At 46.7% G+C, this 27,098-nt stretch overlaps 2 protein-coding genes and 1 pseudogene across 2 annotated transcripts; 2 read left to right on the top strand and 1 right to left on the bottom strand.

Annotated features, from left to right (window-relative positions):
- The first annotated feature begins 4,568 nt into the window (after positions 1-4,568).
- On the top strand, positions 4,569-13,116 carry LOC147966936 (disease resistance protein RGA5-like; annotated as a pseudogene).
- Positions 13,117-19,456: 6,340 nt separating this feature from the next.
- LOC125515563 (O-methyltransferase family protein) lies at positions 19,457-21,685 on the top strand. Its single transcript, XM_048681055.2, has 3 exons — positions 19,457-20,245; positions 21,105-21,169; positions 21,265-21,685. The coding sequence occupies exons 1-3, from the start codon at positions 19,459-19,461 to the stop codon at positions 21,562-21,564; spliced, it is 1,152 nt and encodes a 383-aa protein (XP_048537012.1). The 5' UTR covers positions 19,457-19,458; the 3' UTR covers positions 21,565-21,685.
- Positions 21,686-22,809: 1,124 nt separating this feature from the next.
- Positions 22,810-24,885, bottom strand: LOC125515564 (uncharacterized). The gene is made up of 4 exons (XM_048681056.2): positions 24,730-24,885; positions 24,554-24,631; positions 23,642-23,734; positions 22,810-23,058 (listed from the first exon to the last, which is right to left on the bottom strand). Exons 1-4 carry the CDS (start codon positions 24,730-24,732, stop codon positions 22,954-22,956), a joined length of 279 nt encoding a protein of 92 aa, XP_048537013.1. The 5' UTR covers positions 24,733-24,885; the 3' UTR covers positions 22,810-22,953.
- Between the last annotated feature and the right edge of the window lie 2,213 nt (positions 24,886-27,098).

Here is a 27,098-nt window from a genome sequence, read left to right as displayed (position 1 = left end):
CATTTTCCGGCCACGTATAAAATACTATTTCGGACATGTCGCGGGCGCGTGCAAGTGTGGTTGGGCTCAGAACGGGCAACAGAGAGAACTCGAAGAACCCGGACGAATGCAAGTTTTGAAAACATGATGATGCAATGCATATGATGACATGACAAGATGCAACACGCAAGCGAATGATAAGGCAACAACAACGAATAACTGGCGGACACCTGGCACATCGGTCTCGGGGCGTTACAACACATGCCGCGTTAATAGATAACAGCTCAAGTCAACTTTTTTTCCACCCAACCCCCACCGTTAACAGATTGCTTGCGTTACCAGCGGCAGCTACAACAGACCAGCGAACCGACGGCCCCGATCCCCTCCGATTCTGGTCTTCTTCGTCGAGTCGCAGCGGCGGCAGTGGAGGCCCCGATCCCCCCTTCCCGCCCCTCGACTTCCTCGTCGTCACGACCAGAGCATACACCAGGAGGAGTGGCAGCGCCGACGTGTGGGTCTTTGTGAATCCCTTTATCGATTGGGAGGCAACCACACGAATCCAGCTCCTCCATCGTTTCGGCTGCGGTAGTAGAACTAGAACCGAGACGCCATGCATGGAGGCCTTGAGCGAGGAGTGCCGCGTACAACGTCTCCTGGCAGCTGGCTCGGCGTGGGATGGTGTATATGCATCGTGCGTACTCTGAACCAAACGTCGTTCTGTATTTTTATTTTTTTTTGCAGGGAAACACAGAGAGCTTTTTATTCATATGAAGGCATTCTCAGAACAATCAGCCAAAAGGCTGGTCACCAAGAAGTTAGGAGTCTCCTCAAGCCAGCTATCGGTCACATTCAAAGTGCAAGCACGCTTTGCACAAAGATACGCCGGGATGTTAGCTGACCTGTTTATATGTTGAATAGTAAACAAAGTAAAATTATTACATAGCTCTCCTATCTCTACTAATAAACGAGCCACAATTGAACGAGAATTGTGGCGAGTAGTCCAGAGCGTCACCATCTCCAAGCAATCAGTTTCCATTATCACATGCGAAAATCTTTGAAGAGAAGCGAACCGAACTCCATCTCGCAGTGATAAACCCTCCATAATCAAGGGATCAGAGATACCCAAATATGGTTTGCACCAAGCTCCCAGGAGCGCCGAAGAGGATCGAGCCACCCCTCCCGCACCGCCCCTGCCATCAGCCAAATTTAAGGCTCCATCCATGGTGATCTTGACAACACCTTCGTCAGGTGGTCTCCAGCCGAAGCCAGGCAAAATCAACGCATCTCTCCGTGGTAGATGAAGAAGGGCGATTGCCTCCTTAGTGGCCCTGATCGTAGCCGTAGGATTCCTTCCCTCTTCGCCATGTTTGATCCGGTTCCGGGAGTGCCATATAGACCACATTATGGTGGTGATCTTGGCGCGGTCATCATTTGTAAACTGAGGATCACGTGTGATATCCCGCGCCCATGAATCTGGATGAAGACGAGGCAATCTGAGGTCAAACCATGCAGTCGCTTCCTCCCAGAAGCTCTTCGCATGTGAACAGTGTATGAGTGCATGCTCCAGATTTTCGTCCATAGCCAAACAAACTTTGCATCGACGAATCTCTGCAATATGTTGATAGTTAAGAGTGGCTTCGTCCGGAAGAATTTCACGAAGAACCCTCCACCAGAACACTCTCACCTTCGGAATGACATTCAATTTCCATAGGGATTTCCACATCTGTGTATCATCCTCTGAGGTCCCGGTAGCCGTCCCTTCCTCGAGAGCAACACGCTCTTTCTGAGTCACGAGAGCACGGTACGCCGACTTCACAGTGTAGTTCCCCGATCTTGCAAATACCCATGCAAGAAAATCATCTCCACCTCCTTGCCGAATAGGGATGTTCAATATTGCTTCAGCATCAGGCGCAATGAAATTATAACGAACAAGCTCTTGTCTCCACGACCAGTTAGATGAATCAATAAGCTCAGACACACGCTCAATAGTTGTATGCTGAGGCCGAAACATAGGAGACATAGATATTGTACCTGGGATCCATTTATCATTCCAGGCTGATATGGAGGAGCCATCGCCCACTCGAAAGATTAGTCCGGATTGAAGGCCTTCCCTCCCCGCCATGATCGCCCTTCATGTGGCCGACGCCGACTTTGGTATAGTAGCATTCATGAAGTCAGTGTCGAGGAAGTAACGACCCTTCAGAACTCTTGCACATAGGGAGCTCAGGTTGGTGATGAATCGCCATCCGTGTTTACCCAGCATAGCAAGATTGAAGAGATGCGGGTCTCTGAACCCCATCCCCCCCTTGCACTTGGGTGTAGCTAGCTCCTTCCAGGACACCCAGTGCAATGATTTTTTGTCAAGAGAGCTACTCCAAAAATATTTGGCCATTGGTGAAGTAAGACTCTTACAAACTTTCTTGGTCAGTAGGAATGTACTCATTGGATAAGTAGGAATTGATTGCACGACAGATTTGAGAGGAGTCTCTCGACCTGCACACGCCAATAATTTTTCCGACCAGCCTTGTATTTTCCCGCGAGCTCTTTCACTGATATGATCAAATGTACCGCTGGTAATCTGACCCACAGCAGTAGGGAGCCCCAGGTATTTCTCACTGAATGCTTGCACATGGATATTTAATGTTGTTTGCAGAACCCGCCTCAACGAATCAGGAGTGTTAGTACTGAAGTATACTTAACTTTTATCACGATTAACACTTTGGCCCGAAGCCTCTCCATAAATCCTGAGAATCTCATTGAGTCTAAGAGCAATTGGATTACTTGCATTGATGAAAATCAAACTATCATCCGCAAATAACAAATGAGTGACCCATGATGATCTATAACTCACCCTCAGACCCCTGTCTATGGTTACTCCACTGTAGTATTTTAACAGCGAGGAAAATCCTTCCGCACATAGCAGAAAAAGAAATGGTGAAACTGGATCACCTTGTCGGAAGCCTCTGGATGGTGTGAAGTATGGTAGCAGTTCACCGTTGACACGCACCGAGAAGCGCACCGATGAGACGTACTTCATTATCAATCTAACAAAGCTCATACAAAAGCCAAGTCGAGTTAGTATAGCTTCGAGATAATGCCACTCAACGCGGTCATATGCTTTCATCATATCGAGCTTGACCGCGCATGAATAATTCTTGCCCTTCTTCCTCCGCCTCATCTTATGTACACTTTCATATGCGACTAGCACATTGTCAGTAATAAGGCGGCCGGGAACGAACGCACTTTGCTCTTCACTTATAACCTCATCCATAATGCACGTCGTTCTGTATTTCCATACCGTTACCTTCATGAACCAAACGAAATCAGTTTTCACCCATTCCATTTGCGATGACGTGTATTCTCAAACCGTTACGGTTACCATTACAATTTTCATTTTTGCTAAGTCTCAGTCGACGGAGACTTCGCCGTGTCTCGGTCGATGCTATATTCCTTTGATCTTGCATTGAGATTCATACAAATTTTTTCTTTTCTACTTTTTATATACTATATCACTTGATTGAGAGCTAGCAACACCCTATAATTTTTGCAGCCAAACACCTCCAAGATGCATCTGTAGTTGTAGCATTTTTATGGGGAAAACATAAATTAATAGTACTCAAGCCACTGTCTGTGTTTCTAGCTAAGTTTATTGCTGCATGGTAACGCATGTAGTACATTATCTAAGTAGTCTATAGGCATATATCAACAAGATTCGTGCAGCTCCGGCAGGAAGGATCGAGCAAGCATATGTGTATCTAGCTAGCGGTGCTTTTCATTGAGCACCACACCAGAACCCCTTCAGTTTTTAATTATTCTGGTAATATATATATATATATATATATATATATATATATATATATATATATATTCACCCAAGACAAAGACCGGGCCACTTGTCGGCCATTCGCTTGGGGTTTAGGGCCTCTTTCATATACTAGTACCCTTGCCTTCATTTCCCGTCTCTGCTTCTTCTCCCCATTGCAATGCTCTCCGGGTAGCCAGCACGTCGTGACCGGATGGGCCGGCCACCGTGGCGCCGGTGACCGCGGCGGAGGCATGGAGGTATGTACATGTGCTACTAGCTTCTGATGCTATTTATTTTTGCTCATCTAGGAGTAGGGTTAACTAGATCTGTGATGAAGCATGATGCTCAGCATGTTATTTCATAATTTGTCCATCCTGCACATCAGTAGAGGATTTTCCAAGCTAATACTCCCTCCGTCCGGAATTACTTGTCATCGAAATGGATGAAAATGAATGTATCTAGAACAAAAACACATCTAGATACATTCATTTCTATGACAAGTATTTTCGGACGGAGGGAGTAGGAAAGATGTAAACTTAGTCACTTCCGTCCATTCAAAGTCACACTCTGCATGCATCAACATAAATTGGTTTCTCACAAGAAAAAAAGTTGATTTATTCTTTGTTCAAATTGACTGGCCTGGCGGGTCTAGTTAAGTTACATGGCGATTCCATTTTCATGACCTAAATCATGTTATTGCTGCAGGTGCATAACTAAGGGACGGATCAAATCTGGAGTAAAGGTTTTTTCTTTCCGGTGCTGAAGGAAAGAACAACATCGAGATATGACAACAACTGCAATAGTGGTGGGTGTTTCTACCGGCGCCATGAAACCTGTTCTTGAAAAGCTGGCCGCTTTTATGGGAGGCGAGTTCTCCAAGATGAAAAACGTGCGTGAAGAGTTGTGTGGAAATTTCTGGATTCCTTCTCACATTGCTAGCTACAGAGCAGGGTACATATATGTACACTAGTGGGCGTTTGGGCCGCACACACACATACACACACAGCCCAACACTCCCCCTCAAGATGGATGATAGATATCTATCATTTCCATTTTGTTACATGCTAAATTACATTCTTTGACACCTAAACCCTTAGTTAGACTATCTGCTACTTGGTTCCCTGAGCTTACATAATTTAATTCTATTATACCCTCATCTAACTTCTCTTTAATAAAGAAGCGATCAATCTCCACATGTTTTGTTCTATCATGCTGGACTGGGTTGTTGGCTATGTTGATAGCTGATTTATTATCACACCACACCTTCACAAGGCCCCTTCTCATCACTTTCAGTTCTGTTAGAAGATTTCTTACCCACAACATTTCACTAAGGCCTAATGACATAGCCCTGTATTCCGCTTCAGCCGTCGATCTTGATACAACTGATTGCTTCTTGCTTCGCCATGACACAAGGTTCCCTCCAACAAACACACAATATCCGGAAGTAGATCTTCTATCATCAAGACAGCTCGCCCAATCAGCATCACTATAACCATCTACATTTAAATGGCCATTCTTCTTAAACCATAGCCCCTTCCCTGGACTACCTTTTAGATATCGCAAGATATGGTGTACTGCATCTAGATGGCCACTCCTAGGATCATGCATGTATCTGCTTACCACACTCACAGCATAGGAAATGTCAGGTCTTGTGTGGCATAAGTATAAGAGTCTCCCAACAAGCCTTTGATAATTCTCCCTATCCACTGGTTCTCCTGACTGCGCAGAAAGCTTGTGGTTTTGATCAATAGGTGTTGATGCAGCCCGACATCCAAGCATACCTGTGTCACTAAGTAAGTCCAGAACATACTTTCTTTGAGAGAGAACTATCCCTTTTGGAGACCTTGCAATTTCAATGCCTAGGAAGTATCTAAGGTGGCCAAGATCTTTCACCTCAAATTCCTTGCTTAGGTTCTTCTTCAATCGCAATATCTCTATGTCATCATCTCCTGTGATTATGATATCATCCACATATACTGCGAGGATTGTAATCCTACGCTCTGCGTGCCGATAGAACACCGTGTGATCACCATTGCATTGCTTATACCCCATATGACATACCGCATGCCTAAATCTGTCAAACCACGCTCGTGGTGACTGCTTGAGCCCATATAGTGACTTTCTCAATCTGCATACCTTTCCGGCGGTCCTAGGAGTGGAGAAACCAGGCGGAATCTCCATGTACACCTCTTCATGTAGGTCGCCATGCAAGAAAGCATTTTTAACATCTAACTGATGTAAAGGCCACCCAAATTAGTCGCGCAAGAGATTAGGATCCTCACTGTGCTCATCTTTGCCACCGGTGCAAAAGTCTCATCATAGTCAATCCCATATGTTTGACTATATCCTCTAGCAACTAGTCTTGCCTTGTACCTTTCGATTTTCCCTTCTGGATTCTGCTTCACTGTGTATATCCATTTACAACTAACAACCTTCTTTCCCTCAGGAAGATGTACAAGTTCCCAAGTTCTATTTTTTTCAAGGGCATTCAATTCCTCAATCATAGCATCATGCCACTTTGGATCTTGCTTTGCGGTTTTCCAGTCTTTTGGAATTTCCACTGATTGTAGTGATGAAACAAAAGCTCTATATGCAGGGGACAAAGATTCATAAGATACATAATTGCTTATGTCATGCTCAAAGCCATACCTTGATGGGGGCTTTCCGGCCTTGATGCGAGTTGGCTTCCGCAAAGCAATTGGCAACTCAAGAGAGCTATCTTTCCCAGATGGAGTGGGTGTGTTGCATGGTGTATCAGTTGTTGATGGAGTGGAATTGACAATATCACCTATTTCAGGTCCTTCTTGTTCTACCGATTGTACCTGCTGCTCTAAGTGTTGCAACTCAACATGCTCTACAGGTTGTTGCTGTTCTACGAGCACCTTCCTTTGGTTTCTCCTCGTATACACCTGTAGATTTTTTTCTTCATTTACTCGTCTCCATGCTTGCTCACTTGTTGGTTCATTCACCAGACATGGAATGGAACCAATTACTACCTTTGACCTCCTTGCTTCTTCACCCTCCTCGCTACTTGATTCATGTCCCCCCTCTCGACCATCACCATCAACATTAGGGGGTTCGAGATCAAATAATGAGCTAAGGTCAGTCCTCTCACCATAATATGGCTCAGATTCTCTGAACGTCACATTCATGCTCACAAATGTGCGTCGCTCGCTCGGGCTCCAACACTTGTAGCCTTTCTGTCCCGATGGGTATCCAATAAAGATGCACTTCATTGCACATGGATCTAGCTTCCCCACTGAGGGTCTATGATCCCTAACGAAACAAGTGCATCCAAAAACCTTGGGTGGAACCACTAATTTGTTCTCACCTAGCAGCATTTCGCATGGAGACTTCATTCCAATCACTCTTGATGGCATGCGATTAATGAGATATGTAGCTGTCATCACAGCCTCACTCCATAAGAATTTTGGCACGTTCATCGTGTACATCAATGACCGAGCCACCTCTAAGATGTGGCGATTTTTCCTTTCTGCCACTCCATTCTGAGGAGGTGTGTCTGGACAAGAGGTTTGATGCAATATACCTTGTGCTGACAGAAAAGCACCAAATTCCTTATTCACATACTCTGTCCCATTATCTGTCCGGATCATTTGAACTTGTGTGTTGAACTGATTCTTCACATAGGCATAAAAATCCAGAAAACATTTGAACACCTCATCCTTGTGCCTCATAAGGTACACCCATGTCATGCGAAGTAACAATCAATAAATGTAACAAAGTACTTCATTCCACTAACGGAGATAACAGGACATGTCCACACATCTGAATGAACAAGCACAAAGGGAGATATACTCCTAATCCCCCTATTTACATAAGACTTCCTTGTGTGTTTGCCAAACTCACAAGCGTCACACAAAAGCTTACTCTTATCCACCCCACACATTACATCAGGATATACTTTGCTCATTTTATCAAAAGACATATGTCCCATTCTACAATGTAGAAGTATCACAGTAGCTTCTTTCTCTCCTATCATCACTGCTAACACGGTAGACGTTGCGGTGTTTGTATCCTCACGATCCATGTACCATAGCCCATTATGCCTGGTTGCGGTCCCAAGCCTCCTCCCTGTTCGCCTCTCCTGAATTATACATATTTTCCGGTCAACTATTATTCGACAATCCAAATCGTCTATCAAAGCACTCATTGACACAAGATTGACCGGAAAAGCAGGAACATGCAAAACCGATGAAAGTTTAATAAGTGGTGTGCATTGTATTGTGCCGACACCTTTAACGGGCTGTGAGGTGCCATCGGCTGTTTGGATAGTTTCCTTATGTGTGGGTGGATGTTGAGTATATGACTCAAACTCATTCGATGTGCCCGCAACATGTTTAGATGCACCTGAATCAAGGATCCAATCTGGTTGTGATACTAGTGAGGAAGTAGATGTGTGGGCACAATTACCTTCATTGGCATAAGCAAAGTGAGCAAAATCACCAAATGTGATGTCTCCTTGGCCTTTATTCCCCGCATTCTCCATCTTCCTTTTCAACTTCCTCAACTCTTCTAACTCTTTTACAGAGAACTCAACTTTGTCAGAGGATTCATCTTCATGGACCGCCACATTTGCTTTGTGACCAATCCTATATCCTCGACCTCTGCCTCCTCTTGTTCCACCTCGGCCATTTCCTCTCCCTCTTCCACGGGTAGCCCCGCGCGGGGCATGACAATCACGACTCAAGTGCCCTATCTCACCACAGTTGAAACACTCCCTGGTCTCACTGTTCCTTACTATGAAGGCAGGACGAGATGGAGTTGTTATATTGTTCTTCATCACCTTCAGTCTGACCTCCTCTTGTGCAATTGCTGCTATAGCTTCCTCCAAAGTGGGGAGAGAGGGTTGATGGAACATAGTAGCGCGTCTTCCCTCAAATTCTGAGTTCAAACCCTTGAGGAATTGGATCACTCGCTTACGTTCAATCCACTTCTTAACAGTAGATATGCAATCTGCATGTGGCAACTCGAGAGGGTCGAAGTGATCTAGATCAGCCCATAATCGCTGCAGCTCAGCAACATACTCCATTACAGTGTGCTCCCCCTGTCTCAGATCACTAACTCTCTCTTGTGTCTCCACCATCAACATCACATTCCCTTTCCCAGAGTATAGCTTCGACAGAGTTTTCCATACCTCAGCGGCATTTGAGATTGTCTCAACAGTTGCAGCAATGCTCGGAGACAGGGAATTTAACATCCATGCCACCACCAATGAATTGGTGGTATTCCAATTCCTCCATTCTGCACTCGCCTTGCCCACTGGCTCAGTCGATTCTCCTTCAACAAAGCTCTCTAACCCCTTTGTCTTTAGGATCAGCAAAGCCCTTCGTGACCAACTTAAGTAATTTCTTACCCCCTCTAACTTAATATCATTCGGCATCAATTCTATCTTCTGCACAGTTTCAGCATGAGATATCATCTCTCTACCAGAGGGCGATCCGCCTTCGGTCTTCTTTGTGAGAAGTTGTGCCAACTTCTCAAGCACTTGCTGGAGCCCTTGATTTTCCCCCATTGCTGCAGCAGCACTCAAATACACAGGCAAACCGCAGTACAAGCCTCAATACAAGACTCACCTTGTAGTACTGGAGCAACAAGCACAACAAGGTACCAGACAAGGCCTCCCAGTCTTGCAGTACACCTCTCTTCTGTACACAACAAGCAGTCTCTGCTTTTTCACTGTCACAGGCGACCAAATCTACCCCAAGCAGCTCCCTCCGGATTCCCTTTCTCTGCCTTCTTCCACGAGCTGCCTTCTTCTGTCTCAACCAGCAGCTTGCCTCTCCCGCTCCACTACAGGCCACCAGAAGCAGGGGCGACACTCTCCTCCTCCAGCAGCTGCTCCTCTCCTGCTCCGCTCCAGACCACCACCAGTACGGGGGCTACTCTCCTCCAGCAGTTGCTCCTCTCAGATCCCAGACCACCCCAGGACGCTGCTCTTCTCTCCCCTCCTGACCTCCACCGTCCCTCTCGCCGCCGGCGGCGACGGGGGTTACAGTAGCCGCACCCGCTCTGACACCATGAAGAGTTGTGTGGAAATTTCTGGATTCCTTCTCACATTGCTAGCTACAGAGCAGGGTACATATATGTACACTAGTGGGCCTTTGGGCCGCACACACACATACACACACAGCCCAACAGTGCGGAAGGATGTAAAGTTTCTCAGTGATGAGCTTACAAGCATGAAAGATCTTCTTGAGAACCTTGCACTTGTGGACGAGCTAGATCCACAAACCAAGAGCTGGAGAGACAATGTAAGGGAGATGTCTTTTGACATTGAGAACATTATTGATGACTTCGGGCAAAAATTTGTGGAGAAAAATGAAAGGGGTGGGCTTGCCAAGAAGGCTGTTCGGTTCCTTAAAACTTTCAAAGCCCGTTACCAGATTGCTGGCCAGATTGAAGGGATCAAGAAACTAGTGCTTGAAACTAGTCACAGACACAGCAGGTATAAGGTCAATACTCCTCCACCAAACGATGTGACCATTGACCCACGAGGTGCCGTACTCCAACAAGATGCAGCTAGCCTTGTCGGTCTGAAAGTGCCAACCGATGAGCTCGTTGATTGGCTAAATGACAAGGAGATGCATTTACTGTTTGAAGGTGGTATCCATTGTGGGATTTGGAGGTCTAGGTAAAACAACACTCGCCAACGAGATATACCGTCAGCCGGAAGGGGTATTTGAATGTCGTGCATTTGTCCCAGTGGCGCAAAAGCATAACATCCCTAAACTCATCCGTAGCTTACTATCTCAACTTGGAAGTGAAGCATGTCCTCTTGATATCGAAGAAAATGTTCTTGTCGAGAAACTCAGAGAATATCTACAGAAAAAGAGGTACTTATTTTAGTTGCTATACTTTGTTTGTGGTGTCCTTTCTCTGTTGCACGAGCAAACACTCTGGAAAAAATAACTAGATGGTTCGTAAGAAACACAAACAAGAAAAAAAATGTGAACAGAAATATGCATTTAGGTATTTATTAAACATGTGTGCTAGATTATCTTAATTAAACTTTTTTGTTAGGTTTCATATGGATAGACTAGATTTCTTTGGCAATAATAGCAGAGTCATGTATTATGATTATTTTTCAAAAAATAGTTTACTAAATATTTCCAACTAACTAATGTGGTTCTTTTAATCATCTATCAATCAGAACTGAGATTTGATTGAACAATTTTTTCTTAATAGAATTAATCCACTTGACTTAACACTATGTTTTACTCGCTGGCAGGTACTTGATTATAATTGATGATCTATGGGAGGTACCACCATGGGATATTATTAAAGGTGCTTTCCCAGATAATGGCCTTGGGAGCAGAGTAATAACAACCACAAGAATACATGATGTGGCTAAGGCATGCTTCTCCCATCCTCGTGATTATATTTTGGAAATGAAGCCACTTAGCGACGAAGACTCAAGAAGACTGTTCTTTAATAGGATATGTAAATCTGAAGAAACTTACCCTCGCCAGTTTTGGGATATTTCTACTGAAATTCTCAAAAAATGTGATGGTATGCCACTTGCTATTATTACCATATCAGGCATGCTAGCAAGTGAACGGTTTGACCAAGAGGATTGGGAATATGTACGGAATTCTCTAGGTTCGGGAACAAATTTCACGTTGGAAGGGATGAGGAAAATCTTAGATCTCAGCTACAAGAACCTTCCTCCTCATCTCAAGACATGCTTGTTGTATCTTGGTATGTATGCAGAGGACTTCGAAATACAGAGGCATCATTTGGAACTTCAATGGATTGCCGAAGGCTTTTATTAGTAAAGAGAATGGACAAGATGTGGAGAAGAATGCAAGAAGTTATTTGAACCAACTTGTCAACAGGAGCCTTATTCAACCTATAATATTTGACATCTGTGGATTGGTCACACATTGCAAAGTTCATGATATGATGCGTGATCTTATCTTGTATAAATGTACAGAAGAGAATTTTCTCACCATAGTGGATGACCCTCAGGACATCACAAAACTGGATAACAAAGTCCGTCGACTGTCTCTCCACCTGCATGATGATGATGAAATTAATGGAACAAAGTTATGGGGTAACATTAGTCTGTCCCAAGTTCGGACTTTTATGATCTTTGGTGACTGTAAGGGTATGCCTCCTCTGTCACTGTTCCAATTCCTTCGAGTTCTGCATGTTTATGGATCGTGTGGAGTTGACCTCACTGGACTGTCTAACATGCACCAGCTGAGATATTTAGCGGTTGATGATGGCTGGGGTGGGATAGAGCTACCACCACAGATCAGAGGGCTACCACACTTGGAAACACTTGATTTATGTGATAATGTCTGTGCTCCATTCGATATAGTTCATCTACCATGCCTGATGTTTTTGAGTGTGGATTGGCATTTCGCTCAACTACCTGTTGGCATCGGCAACATGAAGTCCCTGCAATATGTAAAACAATTCAATTTGGTGAAGAACTCACTAGATAACATCGAGAGTCTTGGAGAGCTAGCCAGTCTGAGATTTCTATCAGTATGCGGCTGCTCGTCTGATGCAGCCGGAATGAAGAGGCGCATGGATGCTCTATGCTATTCTTTGGGGAAAATCTGTATCAGCTTGGAGTACCTTGGTTTGTATATCAAGACTGCATTGATGGCTTGATGGACTTGTCACCTCCTCCGCGCCACCTTCAGAGACTCTGGATGGGTGATGTGGTAAGGGGTTATCCTAGTAGGCCGGTAGAATTGGATGGGTGCCGCTCCTTTTTCTGGGTCCCTGGTTGGAGATCAAAAGCGGATGAGTGCTGCTTCTTTTCCAGGGTCCCTAATTGGATGGGGGAACTCAGTAACCTCAAAGAATTGGAAATCAATGTCCACAAGGCTGATGTTGGCATTCTGGCAGAATTGCCTGCCCTCACTTTTCTCAGAATATACATCCTCGGAGGATTGAGTCAATACTTTGTCATCCACGTGAGAGAATTCCCTGTTCTAAAACATTTAGAACTCCGGTTGAGCAGTGCGTCGTACCTGGCCTTCCAGGCTGGTGCAATGCCCAAGCTCCAGTGGCTCGGGCTGCAGTTCAGCGGTGTAGGGTGGCACAAGGACGTGCGTGGACCAGCCGGCATGCAGCACTTGTCAGCGCTTCAAGATTTCTTCGCAATACTCGAGGGTGCTACGGAGGATGAAAAGACATGTGTTGAGTCTGCCTTGAAGAGTGCTATCGAGTTGCATCCCAACCATCCTCGCCTTCACATCCATAGTTCGCATGGTCATTTTAAGTTGGTGACTTTCCCGTCGGATGATTCTGGTAGCGTGGCGGCGCCTCTGAACCGGGGTGCTGACGGCATCTGATGATGACTCCTATTCCTGTGCTACCATACGCCCATACCCCATCAACTCAAGTCTGAGCCGTTGGAGAAGAACTCAGCAGTATGCAGTAGTTTGCAATCAGCCTCTGCATTGTATCATTTCTTATTTCGGTGTATTTATTTTCCACTTTTTTTTATTATCATGCTGAATGTTATCTGTTTGTGTAATAAACCGAATGTTGTCTGTTTGTGTAATAAACTGGATGTTAACTGTTTGAAGTTTTAACCTTGTTCAAAGTAGGTTTGAAGTTTGAAGTTTTTATTATCTAGTTGTTTGTGTAATAAACTGAATGGTTTCCCTTTGTGTAATAAACTGGATGCAGCAGTTTCAAGTTTTTATTATCTAGCTGTTTAATTCGCTCATCAATTCCTCTAGCTGTAGGTTTGCTCTGAGAAAAATGCACTTACATCTCAGCTTGATATATTATAAGTGTCTTAGCTGCTGCTTCCTACGTGGTACTTCACCATTTCTTTTGTCAGCTGGCTCAAAGAAGCTAGAGCAGCAACTCCATACCTTTTCCCCCACCAGAACCAAATTGACTGCCCACTCACCAATCGGCCGAGATCATAGCCTTCCCCATGAAAGAAACAACAGCTAGCTATTTCTATCTGTCACCACTCACCAGACGCATCACACTGGCATGTAACAGGAATCCTAATCCCACAAATCAAACTAACAGATAAAATGAAGAAGCGAACCCCGCCGAGGTCCCCACGAAATTAACATGCATATCAAGAGGGATGCAAAAGGCATATAGTTTACATTGTGCTAGGATCATACTCAAAGTCCTAAACATGGTTTCACAATTTTTACTGAAAGGTCCGAATGGGCCATTCATCTAACTTGCTGATTTGATTTTTTTTTTTGAAAATAAGGCAACCATATATTATTATTTATCAACCAATGTTAAGCAATGATGCTGAACAAATCCGGTTACAGAAAAAATAGCCCAAGTCAATTTAAATTATACATAATATGTCTAGCGGACCATCGCCACAAACCTACCACCAACCCTAAGGCCGATCATAATCAACTGGTGGAGCAACATGTGTCCGAACAAAGACGCAAGACTCCAAAACATCTTGAGAAATCACCACTCACACGCCTATATTGGCTCATCCAATCAAAACTCAAATAAGATGCTAACACCCTCACCCGAAAGTAGAATTTCAAATTAACACTCTCAACAAAAAAGAAAACGACGCACATACACCAACACCGCTAGATCTCGCATGAAGGCTAAATCGTGACTTTTCACCTGGAGATAACAACCTCCATGTCAATCATCCATGTCGTCATCGACCACTCATCCCTCTCACACATAGCCGGCCAAAGGAGAATGAGTTGGAAGAAAAGATGACATCACGTCTCTTCCGAGCGCTATGCCGCTATCCCATCACCAATCAAACTCATTGATTTTTCTAAAAATATATGTAATTTTAGTCATACTCATAATCATTACAAATACTCTTTTCGATCCAAAAAAAGCGCCATGGATTTAATTCAGTTTTAGTTTAAATTTGAATTAAAGCACTACACCTTTTTTTAGATCGGAGGGAGTACATTGTTTTTTTTTAGAACGAAGGCTCAAGGGAAGCCCGACTTTGAATTAACAAAGCCATCAACCGGCCAGGATTACACAAGGCCACCAAGCAAGAGCGACCGAAAGATACAAGGGAGCTGACTGAGCAGCTTACAACGCAACGCACACTACTGCACACAAAGGAAGGGGCATGAAAGATCTGCAAGTAATGTCGAAGCCTGCTGCACATCAACACCAAGAGCAGGAAAGAAGAGTAACCTCGGGGATCAGCCCAAGGCCTGCAAGCACTGAGAGCAGCCGGATCATGGGATTGGGACCCCGCAACCTGTCTTCCAACGCCGAAGAAGACCCCAATCTTCTCGCCTAGACTCGAAGGCGCCGCACCGTCGGGTCGTTGGGCGCTCACCTGAGAGCACGGACATGTGCCGGTCGTAACCCAGAACAAGCATAGCTCACGGTTCTCACCACGCCGTAGGCTCACACCACTAGCTGCACTGCCACCCGCCCGAGCATCGAGAACAGAAGGAAAGCCGCTGGGGGGATTGTCGAAGAAACCAGCTGCAAAGACCCAGGGGCGAAGCTTGGAGAAGCCTCTGCTTGGACTCGCAGCCAACGGGCACTCTCCTACCTCGGCGCCACTCACCCGGAGAACCAGACGACCCAAGGCGGCGCCTCCAAGGAGGGAACGACGCGCAGGGCGCCGCCACCACCCAACCCGAGACGAGTTTTGGGTTTTCACCCGGAATCTGGGACGGGGATGGATAGGGGAGTCCTCGGCGGTGCCTCGAAGGAGAAAGGCGATGCGCGCACGCGCCATCACCGCCGTGGTTGGAGAGCCTCCCAAGGGTTTCCCCCGGACTCAGACTATGCCACCAGCACACCGCCGGCACCGGAACTGACAGCCAAAGCTGCAGAGCGGACAACCGGAGGGGAGGAGTGAGCAGAGGAGGAGAAAACAGCCCGACCTTCAGATCTGGATCGGAAGAAATCCGCGCCACGACCACGACCACCCCCCGCCGGCTCCACGCCGCCCGAGCAGCCGAGGAGGCCGGCCGCCATATCCCGCGCACGCCGCCTGTTGCAGAGGCCGCGCCGCCTCGCCGACCAGGGCCGCCGCCCCGGAGTCCGTGGTCCTTCGCGAGGGGAACGAAGCGACGAGGGACCTCGCCGCCACCTTCATCGGCAGCCGCCGCGGCTTGCCGGGCGTCCCTCGGGTGGCGGCAAGGGAAGGGGATGCTGGAGGGGGTGGCGGCGCCGGGGGGAAACCCTAGTCGCCCCCGGGTCGCCCGCGGGGGGCGACACGGGAGTACATTGTTTTGGATCTAACATCCAAAAAGATTAAAAAGTATTCTCTTCATAAACAAATATAAGACGTTTTAGATCACTAAGTAGTGACCTTAAACGTCTTATATTTGTTTACAAAGATAGTAACTCTTACGAGTAAGAATTACAATAATATCTATTGTAGATTTTGCTACATGGTATCAATCTCTGCAAAATGAAATACTCTCAAAACTTCAGTAAAGAGACTGCAATTAGATTGAGGTGACGATAATGTCACTCGTTCACCTGCACAAACTTTGATTACCAATAAAAGTTTCTAAAAGTCGCCCAATTAAAAAGATGATAAGTCTTGAGCGACAAACATATACTTATGCCAGGAAAGATCTCATAAAAGTGCAGATCGTCGAATCACAAAATTTTCATCATAATACTAAAGATTTTTTTAACTCCACACAAAATAATACCCATTGATGAAGAGGCCAGAATGGACATCCGCACATGGCCTCCAAATCACCGGGTACTAGAAAAAATCCCAACAAAGTCAGATCATTAGTTCTGTATACGGAGAGCTCAAACATCCCAACAATTGCCCATGCCGGACTGGCCGATAGCCCTGTTTTGTCAATCGCTCACATGGACATGTCCGGTCACATCTTTTCGATAAATGATGAATTTTATTGGCATAAAATAAAACATCAAGAGGAAACAAACATCATGAGCACACGTCCGGCCTATGCATAAATAAGATACACACAGTCAGCATCAACATACTGACAGCTAGCGAAGTCATATAAAACCAAAGCTATGTGTAGGCGAGAAAAAAAATCCCAAGAAGATCAGATCCTTGATCGACAAACTATAGCAACAATTATATCCGGGCCAATCATCTTATGACACCACACAGACAACAATGTTCTTCAACAACAATAGCTTCATTTCCTTGGCAAAAACTATTATGGCATGTTAATACTCTGGACCGTGGTTATATATGGCGGGCAAGGAATGGACAGAATATTTGGAGGAGACATTCAACTTACTATGAGATGCATGTGGTAAATTCATCAATCTAAAAAAAAAAATCATTGTCCAGTCTTACAAAGTTGCTCGTAGATGTAGGATGCGCGTGCATGTATTCATAGTGGTAAGTCTATCTGTGTATACAACGATCTTTGATGCTACTATATTAAAAAATTAGTATCGATGATTCCCCTCTAAATCAAAATAAATAAATAATTGGTGACCAAATCCGATTTGATGGTCATATGAGATGACGTGCTGCCACGGGCATTCCCCTCAACTCGCATACTCTACATCCTACTCCTCTCCGGCTCTCCCTAAGCACGCTGCCATGCCGCCCTGAGATTTATCAGTCTCACATGTCATTGTCGTGGAGGGACTAAGAACAACTCTAGCAGACCCTATAAAAATTTAACCCGCAAAATGTGTTTGCGATTCCACGAAAATCGTGTTTACGGGTCAAAAACTAGCGTGACCGAATAGAACCCGTATCTAAACCTGCATAATTTGAAAAAACATTTTCGCAGGAGAAATTGCACAAACATAATTCATCATATAATGCATAGTTCATCACATGATCAACAAACTACAAGCATAGTTATACAACATACTACGCTAAACTAGTACTAGAGGGGTCGGATCTGACGGCGGCGAGGTCGCGGCAAATGTCAATCCTCCTCGCCGGAGCTGCACAGGTCGACGTACTTCGCCTCCTGCTCCGCGCGGATGCGGTGCCACTCCTTGGCGGCGAGGTTGGCGGCGACCGCCTCCCGCCACTGGAGGGCTTCGAGCTCCTCGGCGTGGCGCTGGCGCTCCGCCTCCTCGCGCACGCTCCGCTTGGCGATGGCGGCCGCAATGGCGTCGAAGTCGGCGACGTAGTCTTCCGGCCCGATAACTCCGCGGCGGCCGAGCGGAGCGGGCTCCTCCTTCACGGGGATGAAGGCGAATGCGTCCGGCTCCTCCTCGTCCTCCGACCACTTCCTCTTCACGGGGAGAAGGCCCGCGCCGGAGGAGGAGCTCCCGGCGTACGAGGACCTCGCGGAGGAGAAGGACGCGCGCCGGCGGTCTTACTCCGCCGTCTCGCTCCGCTGGAAGCTCGCCGGCGGCGACAGGCCGCGGTTGGTCCACTTCCGGGCCCCGCGCTTTCGCGCGCCGTCGGACTGGACGCGCCGCTCGCGCTCCGGGTCCCTTCCGCCGTCGGATCTGCTGCCGGAGCCGCGTCCGGAGCTCCACATTCGGCCCCACATGGCGGCTGGAGGTCGCCGGCAGCGAGAAATGTGGAGAGGGGGAAGGGGAATCACGTGGCTCGGCGGCGGCGGGGGGGTAGGGTTTGGACCCGCAAACGAGTCGCGGAACCGCAGTTATAGTGGTCGGGGCGTGCGGTTTGCGGGCCGCGGCAAAAAAAATTTGCGGGCCGGGCGAGTATGCGGGCTTTGTTCTGGATGGAAAAATGGGCCGAGCCCGCATACTCGCCGAAATTTTGCGGATTTACGTGTTTTGCGGGGTCTGCTAGAGTTGCTCTAACCCTATGGTACGGTAAGCAGCGTGCACCTACATAGGCGATAGATGTGGTGCCGCACCGCTGGGCTCGCTCACTTTCCCACCGCTCCACCTCATTGAAAATGTCGTCGCCGCAGTCGCCGGCAGTCAAGCCTGCCACCGCCACGGATATGTCCCAAGTATATAGAATTTTTTTATAAGTTCAAATTTAATTATGTGTATAAAGAAAGCTATTTAGATCTACAATACAAAAAGATATAAAACTGCATCTTATGGTGAATCTAATGAGGTCCTGGTTTATTGCTTTTTTCGTATTTTGTGTTAAAATTTCATATATTTAACTGATAAAATATTAATGCATGTCATGAAGAAATTATATCATTAGGTTCATATTTCAACATAGTTTTTGGGATACTATTTTTTGTGACATGCATCAACATTTTGTTAATTAAATCCATGGTCAAAATTTGTCACAAAATACTAAAGGGGCCAACAAACCACAACGGGGTAGTATATATATGGCATTCTATATGTAAATGTATTTCTTCACAAACTTTATCGAATTTCATAAGGTCTGACTTAAAAAAACTATATGCACCACATTATGAAACGGAGAAGTAATAGTAGGTTAAATTTATTAAACTAACCATTCATCGAAAAAGATTAAACTAACCATCGCACGAGATAACGAAGCCATCTCGAAAGCAACCACTATAAAATAGTATCGGCGAATCCCCTCAAATCAAAATATAAAAAAAAACATTGGTGAACGGATCCGATTTGATGGCCACATGAGGTGACGTGCCGCCACGCGGTCATCCCCCGAACTCGCACTCTCTCCACCGTACCCCTCTCCCTCTCCACGCTGCCATGCGGCCCCGGTGGTTTGTCGGCCCCACATATCATTCTCTGGGAGGGACCACCCTGTGGTACTGGCGGCAACGTGTACCTATATAGCCGAGAGATGTGGCGCTGCAGGGATGGACCGGACGGCACTCGCTCACTCCCACCACTCCACCTCATCGAAAATGTCGTTGACGCCGACCCAGCCGCCGGCAGCCGAGCCCGCCACCGCGGAGATGTCGCCGCCGGAGGCGCGGCTGGCGATGATGGAGCTGGCCAACATGATCGCCGTCCCGATGGCGCTGACGGCCGTCATCCGGCTGGGCGTGCCGGCCGCGGTGTGGGCGGGCGGCGCCAACGCGCCGCTCTCGGCCGCGCAGCTGCTCCCGCCGGGCCACCCGGACCCCTCCGTCCTCGAGCGGCTCCTCCGCCTGCTCGCCTCCCGCGGCGTCTTCTCCGAGCACGCAGCCGACGGCCGCCCGGAGCGCCGGTACGCGCTGACGGCCGTGGGGCGCACCCTGGTGCCCTCGGGGCCCTCCGGCGCGTCGTACGCCGACTACGTGCTGCAGCACCACCAGGACGCGCTGGTGCTGGCGTGGCCGCGTCTCCACGAGGCCGTGCTCGACCCCGCCGGGCCCGAGCCCTTCGCGCGCGCCCACGCCGGCGTCCCCGCCTACGCCTACTACGGCCAGGACCGGGGCGCGAACGAGGTGATGCTCCGCGCCATGACCGGCGTGTCGGAGCCGTTCATGGAGGCGCTGCTGGACGGGTACGAGGGCGGGTTCGAGGGCGTGGCCACGCTGGTCGACGTCGGCGGCAGCTCCGGCGCCTGCCTGGAGATGATCATGCGCCGGGTGCCCACCATCCGGGAGGGCGTCAACTTCGACCTGCCCGACGTCGTCGCCGCCGCGCCCACCATCGCCGGTGAGACCATCAATCCCCCAACCCCCTACCTACTCATACGGATTATTCCTAAGACATTTCTGATCGATCTCCAAACAAATCGGCACACCAACTGGAAATGACAATGACACGATCGGTCGATCCATCACAAGAAGAATGCCTCCCCACCAACCAGCCGACCAGGGCAGACATGACACACGTGAGTCACGAGATTGTGTTTCTAGTAGCGTACCCCAGCAGATCGTGGATTTACCACCACCACACACAGAGATAATCTAAAGAAACAGATGTTGTTTTCGGCATTGGCATCAGCAGACGTGCACTCAGAAATGTTGATAACGAGGTTTCAGAGTGCACTTATTAGGGTAAACTATGCAGAATGCACTCTTGCCCATGCTGGCTTGAGAATTTTTTACCTCGCCAGAGTTGAGCAGCAGACGTGCTGGGTTTTCGGGCAGTTCTTGTCCCTACCTATCCTGCTAAAAATGAAATGGTAGGCACAGTTTTTTGGTTAGTTGGATTTGTAGCGCACTTGTGGTAAATTATGCATTCCTTGCCTATATTGGGTTCAGAAGTTTTTACCTGTTCGGAGTTCAGAGTGTCGACGTCAACAGTAGATGAGTTTGATAGTGAGGTTGGTTTCAGAGCACACTTGTGGTAAACTATGCTGCCCTTGCCATACTGGCTTCAGAAAAATTCACATGTTCAGAGTTCAGTGTGATTGTGCTGGTCACATGAAGCAACCCCATCTCTCCAGATTTTCAGTCCATTTTGTCCCTACCTAACCTGCTAAAGTACTACTCTACGTATTTAAATTCGCTGTATCAAGACATACACATTTCTTAATAACAATGGTGACGCCTGCGAATTAAAAATGCAGGAGTGAAGCATGTGGGTGGAGACATGTTCAAGTCCATCCCCTCCGGCGACGCCATCTTCATGAAGGTGCGTATCACGCTGTGAAATTCAGACAGCCCGGTCACATTTGCCGAAATCAAACAAGATTTCATCTGATCCGCATCTTGTTTTCCTTCCTCCAGTGGGTTCTCACGACGTGGACCAACGACGAGTGCACGGCGATCCTCAAGAAATGCCACGAGGCGCTGCCGGAGGGCGGGAAGCTCATCGCGTGCGAGCCCGTGGTGCCGGAGACGACGGACGCCAGCACGAGGACGAGGGCGCTGCTGGAGAACGACATCTTCGTCATGACCACCTACCGGACCCAGGGGAGGGAACGGGCCGAGGAGGAGTTCCGGCAGCTCGGCCTCACCGCCGGCTTCACCAGCTTCCGGGCCCTCTACCTGGATCCGTTCTACGCGGTTCTCGAGTATGTCAAGTGATTAGTTGGCTTAGTTCACCTCTCTACCCAATTTGTTTACTCCCATGTAACAAAAACTGAACAAGGAGGTCAGGTGTATGACTCCCTGTTAGGTTGGAAATGCATTTTGAGTTCTGCAACAACCTCATCTCTTCGAATCATTCTAAGTGCACCTATATATACAATTTGCGAGTAATTGCATATATAGCACCATCACTACAACGTACAGTACAGTCAGGACACATAGCTAACAGATTAGAATACATGCACACATAAACTATATTGAAAGGGAGCTGTGGAGTACATTCTTACAACAACTATTCTTAGATGGACCATCTATTGGCAAGTTGCCTAAATTTTCTTTTGTGTCAGTCATTTTTCCTTAAATAAACATAACTAAAAAACAAAAACCATGTAAAGACATAAGACATAAACTAAAATAAAAGCAGATGCTATCTCAAGATAGAGTGAATTAAGAGCATTACTTCCAACTCGAAAAAGGAATTAAAGGCATTGGTATTACCCTAAAATTAAAGGCATTGGTATTACTTCCAACTCAACTCATCCATTTATATGTATATATCCCTCACTCCAGAGGTGGGACTGATGCAAACAACATAACATCTCTAACTCCAAGTCTCTAACATTGCTACTAGGAGTAAGATGTCATTTTTCAGCTTATTGTTGTGCTAAGCCCCCATCCTGTCGGCTTAGGGAGAGTGCAATCCATCATGTCATACTCCTCGACAAAACAATATGAATCTTGCAAACCTCAGAAAAATAAAATGGCACCCTTGTCACCCGTTTGTGCTTGGGTTTGTGGGATAGCTTTGATGTTGCTATATATCTTTGTCGCATGATTCAGGCAGGGGCATGGGTGGCAATTCCCCGTACTAGACTACCTGTTCTAAACAGAACTATCACAGATATGTGACAATTCAGGCAACCAAATCCCAATGGAAACAGAAATATTTGCTCAACCAGATTACATGTCCTGGCTGTAGAAATCAAAAAACTTGCAAACAAACTGCAACCACCGAGGAGGGACATGCTAGCTGAATTTGAGATATTCACCATGTCCACCGCCCCAGCAGGCAGAGAGACACGACACACGAAACCTAGAGGAAGAGAAGAGACAGGACGGGGCTTACTTGGACCCAACATACTTGAGTATGTCAAGTGATCTTTGACTTGGATCACTTCTCTATTACCAATGGTGGTAAGCATTTGAGTAATATCACAACACATGCATATACATAACCTATGCTGAAAGCGGAAACGCGGGAATATTTTAGCAATCCCTTGCCCAAATATACAATCTTACATTAATTATTTCTCGGTTACGACACAATCACAAATACAAATAGTGAGAGTTGTTCACATAAGTCAAACCGGGCGACCGTTACATGTTCTAATCATCTTTCTTCATTTCTGTGGTAGCACTCTGGGGTTCCACCAGAGGATTTGCACTTGCAACATGAGGATTTGCTACTGGTTTTGATTCACCCGCCACACCCTACAAAGAAAGAGAGCACTGTAAATTTAAAAGGACTTAACAGGCTAAGCTCTAAGGTAACTGCTACTGGAAATCAATAAGCTTAATGGAGTGTTTGGTTAGGCTCAACTCTGGCTTTTGGATTTTGGCTTATAAGCCAAAACAAAGCAACTATTTATGTGCTTCTGGCTTCCACATAAATAGGTTTTCTTTTGGCTTATATAAGCCAAAATCGAAAATCAAAGTTAAGCCTAAACAAGCTAACAGCTGGACCATTTATGCTCCATAGACCGTTGCGAGATTATCATGTAGCTAAGGAAGCAAAGGATGGGTGCAGTTTAGCTGCTACAGTATCTGTCGACTTTTGGTACGATGCTGTGTGAAAGAAATGTATTTGGCTGTACCTTTTTTTTTAATTTTCAAGGGGGGAGTTTCCCACCTGAATCTGCCATATATTTTGGGACCAAAAGCCCAGATAAGTAGCATGCACAGCGAGGATAAACTAGGAAAGAATGCATAATCTGGACGACCAAACGGTAAGCAGGAATCTAGATTTTACACAAGCATAAGGGCAGGAAAGAGTAACATCAGCAGTGAGGCTTACTTCAGTCTTGTTTGCTGCAGGCTTGAACGGGCAGGCAGCTGGGACTCTCTCGGGCCTCCTGTATTCCCATCCAAGCATGCGATAAACCTTGCTCTGCGACAGGCATTCGAACCATGGGTCAGTGTTCATAAAACAGGGAACACACAGTTACAAGCATACTCACTTAAGAGTAACAGAAACACATATACTTTTTTCCAGACAATCTCAATATGAGAACGGAAACAACTATCATCAAGAGTAACAGCAGCATGCCAATTTTTTCAGGTAATAATACATCAAACAATCATCCTTGGATATAAAGGCGCGCATCACTTGGCAGAGAAACAATCAACACATCAGTAGAGATCAAACTGATGCATCTCAAGCGACGCAGACACAATTCAACTCTAACAACCCTCGAGGCCTCGAGGAACACTACGCATCTCACAGTCTCAGCAATTTGATGACCCCTGCCACCACGATAATTCTCATGGCCACTTTGTTGTTTTTTTTTGTACAATGCATCCCATTTGATTTGAGTTTATGTGATAGCTTCGTTGCTGCTAGCTATGTTAGTTAGACGCATGATAAAATCCATTCATCTCACTGCCACAGAGCTAGGTGTATCATGTACTTCCTCCGTCCCATAATATAAGAACGTTTTTGACACAAGTGTGGTGTTAAAAACGTTCTTATATTTTGGGACAGAGGGAGTATGTATCACCCAGCGCAATCTCGCAGCCGGTGAAGCACATCAGGCTTTGCTGAAACAGGAGCCAGCCAGTTCAAGACGGCCTGACCGACCACCTACGCGCGCTGCTGCTGCTGCCACCACGAATCCGAGAATCCGGATGAATCGGTGGCACCAGATTCGACACCGGCCGGCGCAGGCGGGCGGAGCGGGGAAGGAAGGGAAGGGGGCGGGGGGCTTACGAGGAGGAGGTCGAAGAGGTAGGGGAGCGCGTTGACGAAGGGGATGAGGAAGAGCGGGATCAGGCACGCCACGCACACCTAGCATCAGCAGCAGATGAAATCAGTCAGTCAGATCGGAGCGGAACCGGCGCCAGAGAATTCGCGCGCGGATCGGCGGCGACCGCAACGGGACTCACCATGGCTTCGTCGGGGCGGGAGGGCGGAGGAAGCAGTGAGTCGTCTCGATTTTGACCGGATCGGGGTCGGCTCGGTTGGTCTGAGGAAGAAGAAGACGGAGAAGGGTGGGTGGGGTGGGGGGAGGAGTCAGCGGCGCGTGCGCGTCGGCCTTGTTCGTTCGTTCGGCGCCGCTAGGGGGCCCGTGGCCCAGGAAGTGTTGTTCGTCTTCTGCTGTGAGAAAACGAGCGTCTCCATGACTCATGATACTATTTCACCCAAAACGATTTACAAATAGTATGCTACTCCCACCGTCTCATGATAATGTCAAAAACGCTTTTTATATTATGAGACGAAGAAAGTATATTTCAGTGAAATATCGCAACTATGAAAAAAAAATCAAAATAGCTAGCCCTCATTATAATTCGATCGTTTCTTTCATCATCAACAAATAGGCAACACGATATATTTTAATTTTATAAGCACTAAGCATGTTTAGCCCTCCCTCCTCCTCCCAAAAAAAAGTAAGGACACCATATAATCAGATTCCGTGTAAACAAATTGTACCATTAAGTTTACGATCAATTACGCTTACCCCCGTCTACCCGAGCCCTTGGTTCCACTTCGTCCTCGTCCCGCTCCGCTCCGCTCTCTCCCCCTCCCCACTACCACCACCACCAGCCTAAATCATCCAGCGAGCAGCAGGGCTAGAACTTCCACCTTCCTTTGAACTACCTCTGGGATTATTTCGCGAGCCGCCGAGCAGGGGGAGCAACACCGGCCACCGATCTGCTCCACAACGCCACTGGGGTGGGAGCATCCAGGTTCTTCTTTCCACGTCGTCGTCCTCCCCCAACATCAGCCCTTCTCAAGATCTCAATGTGCCCTTCCTCCGGCCCCCTTTCCTCACACCTCCATTAAAACCATGGTTAGACTTCTTTTTCATTGTTTTCTTGTTGATTTGTTGATGATCCAGCAAGTAATTGCAGTTCATGATGTCGTTTTTACATGGATTGTGCCTGCTCTGCGCGCATGCATTGATTTATAATGTTAGTCATTTGTAAATTATTATTGACGCACATTTGGAATTGGACATAGCGAGCAATGGTTCTTCAAGATGTTGCCTTGAAGCAATAGTAAGAAGGGGCAACTGTAGCAAACAAAACACCCGTGTGTAACGTGATACCTAGCCTGAACTAAATAGAACAAAAAGTTGTCTGCTAAATCTCAATTCCCTCTGTGATCTAATAATGCTACCATTATATATCTAGTTCATGACTCATGATCTGGCCCGATGTGGAATCTATAAGTTCCGACGCTACGTGAGGTGGGTTGATGCTCAAGCATCCATACAGCTTCATCATTTCATCCCTTGGAATCCAGTAATCTTCTCACAACTTGTTATCCATACCATTCCCAATTCTTCTAATTAGTCCTTGTTTGAGAACGTCTCTTGTTCTACAATTGCCATCCATATTTTGATTTGGGTGTGTTCCCAACTCAGCTTGCAACAAAGAAGTGTTAGGAAAATAGCCGGTCTTCAAAATTAGATCACTCAAAGACTCCAGGTTTTGTAGTATGTGCCAGACCTACCTTGCTAGCAAAGATAAATTAAAGAGTTCAAAGTCTTTAAACCATAGGCCTCCCATGCCTTTGAGTTGTGTCGTGTCCTTTCATGATACCCAGTGTGATTTTCGCAGACCATCTCTACTTCCCCACCAAAATTTTCAGATTAGCATGTTTAGTTTCTCACGTAGACCCTTGGGGAGTTTGAAGCAAAGACATAGGGTAAACTCGCAGAGCTTGGGCTACGCCCTTGAGCAAAACTGCTTTACCAGCCATTGACATGGTTCACTCAATCCGTCACTAGACCATGCTCCAAAGGCGGTCCTTTAAATATTTGAACGCCCCATTCTACGATGACCCCACATCAGATGGCATCCCAAGATATTTTTCATTCAACGTCTCATTCGGAATTTGTAGCAAGCCTTTTATCTCTGTTATAATATTTTGAACCCCTTTATTGAAATAGATTGATGACTTGTGAAAATTTATCTGTTGCCCCGTAGATTGTAGCCATGCAGTCCAGTAAAGCATCCAACCCCTGGTGCACCTCTGGTACTCCCACACCATTAACCTTAAAGAGCAACATGTTGTCATCTGCGAATAAAAGATGGTTTATCTGTGGGGTCAACGGGGCTATCTGTGGAGCACAAAGATTGGATGACCCACTTTTTTTTGGGATGGGATAGTGTACAAATTCCTTTTTTTTTTAGAATGGTGCACAAATTCCTTGTTTTTCTAGAATACAAATTCCTTGTTTTTTTTTTCTTTTAGACAGGAGAGGAAAAGGTCGGCGTAGCCTGTGCCCGGCCCAAACAAAACATGGAGC

This window comes from Triticum urartu, chromosome 6A (genome assembly GCF_056163025.1).
Source record: "Triticum urartu cultivar PI428250 chromosome 6A, HENAU_Tu73, whole genome shotgun sequence".
In the NCBI taxonomy this organism is placed as follows: domain Eukaryota; kingdom Viridiplantae; phylum Streptophyta; class Magnoliopsida; order Poales; family Poaceae; genus Triticum; species Triticum urartu.
This window is presented reverse-complemented; position numbering and strand designations above follow the sequence as displayed.